This window comes from Hippopotamus amphibius, chromosome 8 (assembly GCF_030028045.1).
Source record: "Hippopotamus amphibius kiboko isolate mHipAmp2 chromosome 8, mHipAmp2.hap2, whole genome shotgun sequence".
In the NCBI taxonomy this organism is placed as follows: Eukaryota; Metazoa; Chordata; class Mammalia; order Artiodactyla; family Hippopotamidae; genus Hippopotamus; species Hippopotamus amphibius.
The window spans coordinates 18,207,432-18,218,238 of NC_080193.1; the positions used below are offsets into that span (position 1 = coordinate 18,207,432).

Below are 10,807 nucleotides of genomic sequence, written 5' to 3' on the forward strand. Positions count from 1 at the left end.
GCAGGAAATCCCCTCAACTCTAGTGTCGCTGTCCAAAGACCTTGATCCCTCTTTGATGCCTGCTGGGCTGATCAGATGCACCCATGAACCAGGCTTTGGGAGAAGAATGTCATCTGGGTCCAAAAACATGTTAACTGCCTATCCTGTGTCCCCCACAACAGCCATCTCAGAGGCTGCAGGGACCTGCTTTGAGTTGTCTGTGACTGAGGCCACCAAACCACCACTAACGGTCCATAGCCTGCCAGCAATTAATTAATGGATTTATTAATTAGGATGGGAGCCACCTCCCAAGCTGGAATTGGGGTCACCAGCTTCTAAAGTGAGACTCACAGAGCTAAAGATAAACCTTTGTTCACTGTGAGGCTGAGGACCGTGCCCAATTCCCAGTCACAGAGTGAGAGACTTTCAAGAGCTAGTGATGGGTGAAGAAGCCGGGGGTCTGGGAGGAGCTGGGTCCCCCAGGACCACCCCCCAAGGTGGAGTCAAGGCAGCTGCCCCCGCCTCAACCTTCCTGTGGTACTCACCCACTTCATCATCCAAATATTTATTAAGAACATACTATGTCCTTGCCCTCCCCAGGGAGGAATGCAGATGGTAAACAAATGAACAAATAAATACCCATTATCATATCAGGTAAAGCAGATGGGGGTAAAGCGATGGGGGGAGGCTATTTTGGAAAGACAGCTTAGGGAGGACCTCTCTGAAGAGGCGGTATTTAAGCAGAGGACTGAATGGACTGAGACAGAACTAAGGAGATGTCTGGGAAAGCGTTTCTCAGACAGTGGGAACAGCAAGTGCAAATGCCCTGAGGTTGGAATGTTTGGTGTGTTCAAGGAACAGTGAGGAGCGAATAAAAAGTGGAGGAGTGGCAGGAAATGAGAGTGAGAGATAATGGAGGGATGCATAAGGGAAGGGGGGACCTAGTCACACAGTGGGCCAGGTAAAACAGGCAACCAGGAAGAGACAACACTGAGAGTAACATCCTCCAGACTCCCAACAAGACATAAAAGATACCGCAACTGAGAACTTCCTATGCATTAGGTGCCTTAGGTAGATGTCCGAACCTTATTTCATCCTTCCTGCAGGGAAGTGTGGTCCTCTGAGAAGCAGACACAAAGGCAGGATTACAAGACAAAGAGATATATCAGGATCAATGCCTGTGCCTGCAGGAGGGAGCCAGAATGAAGGAGAGAGGGAAGGAAGGGAGGGAGGGAGGGTGAAAGGAAGAAAGAAAAGTTGGTAGGTAGGTTGGCTGGTTTATGGAAGCATTCTAGACTGCAGAGGAGTCTGATGCCTGCAAATGAGTCCTGTGTGTCCCAAGAACAGGTCTGTGTTTAGTCCCAGCTACACTCAGGCCCTGGCTGTGGCAGCTGTGGGGTGATCTCCAAGAGCAGTGTCTCATGCCACTTGTGAATCACACTCCCTGTAGTCAAAGATCTTCAAGGTGCATTCCCATGGCCACCCCTGGGAAGTACCATTATTATATCCATCTTACAGCTGAGAAAACCAAGTCTCAGAAAGGTGAAATAACTTGCCCAAGAACAGCTAGGAAGGAGCAGAACTGGGATTCGAATCCTGACTGCCCCATGCATGATCACGAGATGGGAGCAGGGGAATTTTGCAACAGAGCAAGAATTGGGTTGAATACCTCGTTAAAAAATAAAAGCAATACTCAAGGCTTTCATGGTGTTTAACAGTTTACAAAATACCCACTGAGACAGATTCACTTCAGGCCACACATGTGCTAAATAATCTTATTTTACGCTTCATCCTTACTCCCAATTGACAGATGGCAAGAGTGAGGATGAAGGTGGGCCCAACAGCCACTCAGAATCTGTGAACAGCCTCACTACCTTCCTTCAGTTCCTTGCATGCACTATCTTCCCACCCACCTCAAGGTCTTAGCACATGCTATTCCCTCTGCTGGAATGCTTTTCCCTGATCCTGTCCTTAACACTTCGGCTGAAGGGTCACGTCTTCCAGGGAGGCTCTCCTGATGCTCAGACTCAGGCAGTTCTTTCACCACATGCTGTGTCAGAATCAAATCCCCGTGTATGACTACACACCCGTCTGTCCAATGAGACATGAGACATGTGTCTACCCCTCTCACAGTCTGCGGGCTGAGTGAGAGCTGGCACTTTTCCCGTTCGCTGTGATATCTCCAGTATATTATTATTACTTATAATATTTATGCTATTTACTTATTATTATTTATACAATTATTAGTTACAGTCATAACTTATCTGTGAGTAGTGAATATACATTTCCAGAGTGAAGGACAATAGCAGGTATTAACATTATATAGCACATCTATGTGCTGGGCACAGATCTCACACTTCACGTGCATTAACTCGTTTAACCCACAATCCTTAAGGAAGTGGATACTATTATCCCCATTTTACACAAGAGAAAACCGAGGCTCAGGCTTGCCCAAGGTCACACAGCTGGTAAGTGGCAGAGCTGGGACTAGAGTCAGGCCCTCTGGCTCCAGAGTCCTCACTAAATGTCTCTGGGAGTGGGAGACTGCAGGGCTTGATTTTGCGGCCCACACCACACCCCTCAGACACCTGGAGCCCATGCACACTCATAATGGACTGGCCCCACAAGTAGGTGCCCCCAGCAGAGCGGCCTCTGAGTGACCGCCTCACTCAGGGAAACCTGCCCTCGAGCCGGCTGCCCTGGTGACCTCTGTGGTCTCCCCGTCTGCAGCACCCACATTCCAAACAGCTGGCTGGACGAGTCAATCGACCGTAATGGTTCCTGGGGAGCCATTTACCCCGTCCAGTTTGAGCGACGGCAGGTCAGAGAATCTTAAGCACTGCTCGGCTCCCGGCGTCTTGGGCAGACAACCAGCTCAGGCCAAAGAGGCCGAAGGATTGATTTTTTTCTCTCTTTCTTTCTTTTTCATGACAAATGCGTATCTGGGAACTGCTGTTTCGTCTGGCTGAACTGAAGGATGGCAGAGGGGGTGCGTGGGGAAAGGCCCGGGAAGGAGGAGGCAGCCACCGGCCCACTCTGAGGGTGACAGAGCTCCTGAGGAAAAGCAGGGACATAAGTCTAATCGTGTATCTTCATGAAGCTGGGTCGAGGGCCTTTTGTTTTTTTTCTGGAAATGCAGCCTCTTCTGACACTTAGGTACTTGGAGAAAGGCAGCCAGTGGCCTTGACAGCGACGCTCCTCATGACCCCGACAGCTGGCCTGACCCACTGCAGATCCCCAACCGGGGGCCTCTGCACCACTGTTCCCTCTGCTTGGCGTGCCCTTGCCAGGCCTCCACTCCCTGCCCAGTGTGGCCAGAGCACTTGATTTGTAGGGACATCTGAATTTTTTAGGTAACATCTCCTGTGTTTTAAATGCTAACAAACTTACACAAAAGTGTTTTTAAATATTGCACTACTCTAGACAGACACATTCGTGGGCCAGACGTAGCTCCCAGTCTGCAACTGCTGTGGTCAGTGCTCCCAAACTATGACACAATATACAATATTAGCAATATGTTAATATAGTAGCCCCACAATGGAGTAAAAGAGAAGAGAAAGAGTGCCCAGTAATCTCCAAAACAAGCTTGCAAGGTCAGCAAGTTCCAGGGTCCACTGCTTATTTGTTTTTCTCACCCCTCTCTTACTCTCTAAAAATACCAACAAACAATAAGAAGTAAGACACTAAGGGAACAGTAAGTGTGTGCCCGGCATTGTGCTAATAAGTACTTTCACAATGAAAGTGCTTTAATGTTTAAGAGCAACCTAAAAGGTGGAGACTAGTATTAGTCCCATTTCGAGACAAGGAAATAAGGCTCAGAGAGGTTAAATGACCCATCGAAAATCACACAGCCAGTAGGTGATGGGGCCAGGACTGGAAGCCAGACAGGGGCCCCTCACCATCCTGGCTCCTTTACTTACCTCTTGAGGGAAAGAGTAAAGAATAAGTTTCTGGAACTAAGTTTGATCTACCCTAATACTCTTAACTGAAAAGTGAAACACTTTGGCCATGTGACAGCTATCACATAGACCAGTAGACCAGGTTCAGCAAACTCTGGCCCTAAGGCTAAATCCAGCCTTCCATCTGCTTTTCTAAAGCTTTATTGGAATACAACCATTTTCATTCATTCTTATTGTCTCTGGCTATTTTCATGCCACAGTGGCAGAATTGAGTGCTTGCAACACAGACAATGTGGTCCACAAAGCCTAAAGCATCTGCCTCTTTACAGAAAAAGTTTGTCAACCCTGATGGCAAACCTAGATGGTTTCCTAAAGACTCTAGAGAGATGCCATACGCTGAGAAGGTTTTAAGGTCAAAACCTTCAGGGAAACACTATCCTCGGAGGTGTGGAAGAACATATGCACATTAAAGGGGAAAAAGGGTAGCAGAAGCTTCTTCAGGTATCTGTGGTGAGACCAAAGGAAAAGGAGGAGCCAGCCACGGGAAGATCTGGAGGAAGAGTCCCAGGCAGAGGGAATTACAAGAGCAAAGTCCCTAAGGTAGGAATGTGCTTGATGTGTTTGAGGGACAAAAAGATGGTCATTGTGACTGGAGCAGAGTGAGCAGGAGGAGAGAGGCTGGAGATGAAGCCAGAGAGATAATGCGGGGCGGGTCGGCGGCTGGGGGGATGGGCAGCAGGGAGATCACATGGAGCCTTACAATCAGGGGAAAGGACTCTGGATTTTAAACTAAGTATGATAGGAATAGATTGTTTATATCCTACAAAATACTACAAACCATTTTGAGGGATCCTCAAGGCTTAGAAACCAAGAACTCCACCCTAGACATAATTTCTTGTCTTAAAAATTTGCTTGAAAGGTCAATAGCTCCCCATCACCACCAAAACAGGCCCCCAGGTCGTCAGAAGACAATATGTTTAACTGGCACACAAAGTATGACAGCATCCTTCCCCTTTACAGCAACCCAGTACAGGAGACCAGATGGGCACAACCAGCCCGTGTGATGGATTAAGAAATGGGAAACTTGGAATGTTGGGTGAGTCACCCAGGAGTGCTAGAGGCTGTACTCTTCAGCTACTCTTGGCGCCCTTTCCCTCCACCTATTACCTCCACCTTTCCTGACATCTTTGATATAAGCCACTGTCATTAACAAAGAGCACACCCAGACAGAAAAATCAAACAGAAGACTAAACCCTGAATTCCAAAGCCAGGAACAAAGGTAGGCCACCACCTCAGTCTCCTTCCCATGCTCAGCCTCTGCCAGGCTCAATCTCTGAATCAGATAAGTGAAAGTCACCAGAAATTCAGCCCTTTCAGAAAGCAAGAGAAAAACACGATTTCTGGACAGCCACGTCCACCATCATTCAGGACCAAATTTAGCACCAGCTGAGGTGCTCTAGTTTAAAATCCCATCTGATGGAAGAAAGGTTACTACAGCAGAATGTCAAGTTCGAAGATAGAATCCTCCTTTTAACGTGAGTTTAAAAAAAAAAAGAAAAAAGAAAGAAAGAAAGAGAGAGAGAAAGGAAGGAAGGAAGGAAGGAAGGAAGAAAAAGAAGAAAAAGAAGGAAAAGAAAAAGAAAAAGCACCACCACCATCAAAAAAGCTGTTCCTTCTGGTCAAAATAATACCATGCTCATCTGAAATAACCCACTGAGACGCTTATTTGCTTCTTTAGGTTTGTCTGTGGTTTCTCAATTTTTTTCAGTGAATTCAGGTATCAATAAAAGAAACTTCAAGACCTCCAACAGCAAAAGCGGTCAGGGATGAGACGTTGCTTGTTTTTCTTCCAGCACTCAAAGAGAGAGCCCATCTTTGGGAAGCAATTTCTGTCGAGTTGAGAATCCAGAATTTTGGGATGCCCAGAAAAGACTGCTGGATTCTTTAAATAAATTCTCAACACCTGTTTCTAGCTCCTTCTGCAAAAAAGGACCACAGGGTGTGGCTTCCAAAGAACTGGAGAGGCAGATGGAATGGGGTCACCCACTGGTTGGACTTGGAAGGGTCCAGTGGCCTAGCCAATGGTTTGGCTGAATTCACAGAGCTGCTGCTAGAAATCTCCCCTCACTCCCTCTGCCTCCCACCACTCCCTCTCCTCCCCCTCCAACCTCCCAGAGCCCTTGCCTAATGCTAACCCCCAACTCATGGGCCTGGGCTTGGGCCACGCCAAGCCTGGTCTGCTCATGCTGTCCACCCCAGCAGCAATTCTATTACAGTGAAGTTTCCAAAGTTAGGATTCCGCCAACAGGGCTGATAGCTTATTTACTGCTGTCATCTAAAGAAAGAGGAATTTTGACACATTGTTAAATGATAGCACATTTAGATAAGTCAAGCTGTCAGAGGCTCTAATGGATGTCTAAACTCTCTGTGGCTGATATGTAAAATTTATGCACTTCAGAATATCATAAGGTTATAATATTTTAATCACATCCACGCTCTTTTCTAAACTTCAAGCAGGGGAAAACATTCCATCAAGTCCCATCTCCCGTGCGCCAAGAAACTGAGCATTCCCCAAAGTTTCTACAAACTCCTTATAAAAAGTCCAGCTTCTCTCATTCGACCCCGTCAGTCTTCCTCCCTAAATGCTCATACCCCGAGCAGGATTTGCTTTTTCCTGCAAAACTCATACTACGTGATCCCTTCACCTAACCTCTTTCCTCCCAAGAAATGTAGGTGTGCATTCAGACTGGGCACCAACTCTCATTAGTTTGATTAACCCTCTTTGAAGAAAAAAAAAAAGATATCACAGGAGCCTGGACCCACAGCATCATAAAAAAAAAGTGGCAAAGTAAAGCAGAAAAAGAAAATCATAAAGGTATGAATCCAGTTATGACGATTATACACAGAAAAGCCATAAAAAAATACTGCATTAGTAATGTTCACCATAAAGCAATCTTATAACCAAATGAAATATGCCTAGCATTAACTTTGGGATAGAATTTTATTTCTTCTCGTTTCCTGGACTGCTAGCACAGAGAGAAAAAAAAAGCAGCAAAGAAAGGGGGAAGCAGATTCAGGGATCCTGGAGTAGGGTACCAAATGTCACAGCATCTTTACCATCATCAGGCCAAAAGTCATTAAGATTGTTGACTGACTTTCATCCTAGGAAAACAGCCCCGCTGTGTCCGGAGATGGCACTGGAAGGAATAATAACCGGACTGCTTCTATATTTGAAAAATACATACTTCCGGAGGGCTATGTGCAGGCCGGTACAAGGTCACCTTTCTTGCTAGGATCGGGGTGGTGTCAGCGGCATGGTCTGGCCTGGGGACACGGGCCGCCTTTGCTGCCTCAGCCACTTTAATGCTCAGCAACCAGGCTGCATGAAACCACTAAATTGAAGCCACATACCTCCTCACACTCACAAGCAGCTGGGCCACGTGACAAGTGGGCCCAAAGCTCTTGGCCTGCACAGGGCCTGAGGTGGGGGCCTACCTTTCCTACCCAGATCTTGGAACGAGCCAGCTGAAGGTTTCCTTTCTAGCTATCTCCCCTGGAAGAGGAAAGTGGGAAGGGAAAAAAATGAAAATAAAAGTGTGGCGTAGGAGTCATTAGCATTATGCGGAAGAGATGATCCCAGGCGAAAGCGCTTAGGCTCATAATCCGTTTCCAACAGAAATGCCGTCAGTGAGAACACGGGGATTGGGGGGGAGGCTCAGGCCTATTGGGCAGGGGAAGAACTGAACATTTCAGGACAAGGGTAGGGACCATGGCGGATGTGAGGGTCTCAATGTTTGCACTCGGCCACCACTGCCACATTTACCTCTCTGCTCTCCAGAAGTGTGCAGCTTTTTCAAACTCCCACAGGGACACCCCCCCCCCCCACTTAATATCCATGTAAATGAGCTTAACCCCTTCCCCAGAGCCTTCTCCTTTTGTGCCAGACACACCAGCCATTGTCTTAATGAACACACACCCCCCTCCCGCACCCTATGTATACACCCTGTGCAGTGAGAGGTCTTGGCCCTGTTTCCCCATCACCTGAACAAGGCTCTCCACCAACCCCACCACCATCCTTTCCAATTCAAATTTGCTTTTCCACCTCAGCATCTTCTAAAACCCTAACAAAGGGTTCCCAGATCAATGGGAGTCCAACTGGAATCAAGATTTGGGTGACCTCGACAGCTCCACAAAAGACCTCTGAGCCCAAGAAGGAAGAGAGTGAGGTTCAACGCCCCCTCCACTCCAGCTCAGAAATCAGCCCCCTGGGAGCCGCACCCACCCCTCAGCACGCAGCCCCAGGTCTCACTCCATCTCCCGGCTGCAGCCCAAGCACCCCGGATTGAAAACGAGTTATCTAATGAAAACTGTGTTAACTGACATTCCGGCCAACCAGGAGCAAATACCAGCGCTGTAAATCTCACCGCGGAAATTTTCTCCAGCCCAGAATAACAATAGGACCCTGCAAAGGGCTTTCACCAGCCCTTCTGGTTCCTCTCCTCTTGTCTGCCACGTTCTTGTCATTCCTTATGTTACAGAACATCAATCATAAATAAAGACGCTGTCCCCCAGCCGTGCCCGGGTCTCATTTACAAACATTAGCAGGGAATACGATTACCATTGGCCTTCGTGCCAAGCCCAATGTGGCTGCCCAACTCTCTCTCTCCCGTTCTCTCTCAGTCTCTCTCTCTCCCCCCATCCCCCACTCTCCCAGAAAGGCCACTTTAGCATCATTTAAACCGGCAAGCACAGCTCACAGCCCTGCCCGCCTCAGCTGGCCACCAAACTGTAGCCCCAACTCGAGTGAGGACCTGGAATTGCAAGGCACTCGCAGTTATTAACTGCATGCCTGAGTGCCCCGATTTTCTCTCCAGCTCAATGGCTTTGAGGGAGGGGACCTGCGGGGAAGTGAGGGGTTAGGAAGGAGGGGGGTTTGGAAGCCACCAGCGGGGGGGGGGTACTGGAACCACTTATCAGAAGAAACTTAACGAGATTTGCAGGCGCATCACACACACACACAAAAAGTGGATCCCTTTTTATCTCCAGACAGATGCTCTCCCTTCTTCCAAGAATGTCAAGGCCAAGGCAGGATGCTTCAATCGCCCGGTTATCAGCACCACTTCCCCACCCCTTGTTCCCTAACGCACCTCGGTGAGATTCCTGGGTTTGGGGGGCTTGTCAGGAGCATCCTGGGGCACCCGGGAAAGGACAGAGGCTAGCGCTGTGCCTTCAGTGCGCATTCTCTGAGATTCCAACCCCCGGCCTGGCCTCCTAATGGGTCAGCAGAGAATACCCCCAAACCTGGGGGAGACACACAGACTCCCAGAAAAAGGTGGAATGAGCATAAAGTGCTGGAGTTTGGGAGAGAGTCGCCCTAGGGAGGCAGGGGGAAAGAAGAGAGAAAGAAAGAAGAGACTGGAGAGAAGAGAAAAGAGAGGAGTGGCGGGGAGGAAAAGCAGGAGGTAGAAGACAGCGAGGGAATCTCCCATTTAAAAGTTCCCGTGGGCCCGAGAGCCTGGAGTCACCTGGTCTGCTTCGCTCCCGGCTCTCCAAGGCCCCCGAGGCAGGAGCGCAAACTTGCGCGCGACCCGGGCCCATCTCCACCGCCCGTCCCCGTCTATACTTGGAAAGAGGTTGGAAGGGGGAATAAGGCAAAAAGGAAAGACGAACCCCGAGAACCCGGCCCAAGGAGAGGTCTCCCGGTGCAGGCGGCCAGTCCGGCGGTAGTGGCTGCAGCAGCTGGGGCAGCAGCAGCGGCCCCCGGGGGGCGGCGCGTCCGGGCTGCGCAGCCAGGCGGGTGGCGGCGGCGGAGGTGCCGGCGGGCGACCGGGCGCGGAGCCGCCTCCTCGCCAACCCCGGATGCCTCCCCCTCTCTCCTCCTCCTCCTCCCTGCCCGCCAGCTCCCTCCCTCCCTCACCCGAGCCCCAGCCGGGCGCGGACAGGCACGCGGCGCGCTCCGCGGCCTCCCCGGGCGCCGCGAAGTTGGGAGGCGCGCAAAGTGCGGCGCAAGGGGGGTTGCCCGGGGTCCCGCCGGCAGCCCCCTGCCTGGGACCGCAGAGCCTGCCTTCCCCGCTCCTCACTCCGCCGCTCGCCCGCCGGCTCGCTCCCCTGGCCGTGGGCTCACTAGCGCTTCTCCATGGTCGCAGCGGCTAATCGATGATTGAACCGAACAAAGAGCAGCGGCGAGATCAATTCCTAATACCTATCGATGGGCAGCGGGCAGTCGAGCCCCGGCGAGCCCCAGTAGCCGCCGCCCGCCTCCCCGGGGCGCCCGACCGCCCTCCCGGGGACCTCCCCAGTGCGCCCAGGGCGCGCCCGAGGGCTCCCCACGGCCGCGCGGCCGGTGCTGCCCGCACTAACCTGGAGTCGCCGTAGATCAAATCGCTTCCAATATTGAAACATCGATCCCACATTGGCGGCCATCTTGGGGGCTATTCGAGACGCACACACACAAGAGTTTGGCTTTTCTCAATGGCTGCACTCAATATCCGGGCTGGACTCCCCCCAGCCCCGGGGCCGCCGGCGGCCGCCCGGGCCCTGCGCGCCGCCGCCCGGGGCCCCTCGGGCGCCCTCCGGCCTCCTGCCACCCGCTGCCCCTCGGCGCCGCCGCGCCGCCGCCGCCGGGCCCGGGAGCCGTGCGCCCCCCCGACCCCCGGAGGGCGCGGGAGGAGCGCGCGGGGCTGGGAGCTAGGCGCCCGCCCCGGGGAGGCGGCCGGGGATGGGGTGGGAGGGGAGGGGTGGGGGGGAGGCAGCCTCTCCAAGAGGCGCTGGCGCCGCCGCTGCCCTGCCTGCAGCCGGCTCCCGGGCCCGCGGAGCGCTCGCTGCATCTCCCCCCCAAGTCCGGGGTCGGTGTGCCGCGCGATTGCACTTGACTTTGGCTTTTTGCAAACTTATCAATACTGACGTAACGTGCTGATCAATGCAAAGGG

The 10,807-nt window shown here is 51.5% G+C and overlaps 1 protein-coding gene across 1 annotated transcript in view; it reads right to left on the bottom strand.

The window, feature by feature from the left end:
* Nucleotides 1–10,301, bottom strand: part of CUX2 (cut like homeobox 2) — a 255,122-nt gene extending 244,821 nt beyond the window's left edge. Inside the window, exon 1 of the mRNA XM_057747176.1 lies at nucleotides 10,239–10,301. Within this exon, the coding sequence (XP_057603159.1) occupies nucleotides 10,239–10,301 (63 nt within the window). The remainder of the gene's footprint in view (nucleotides 1–10,238) is intronic.
* Nucleotides 10,302–10,807: the final 506 nt, after the last annotated feature.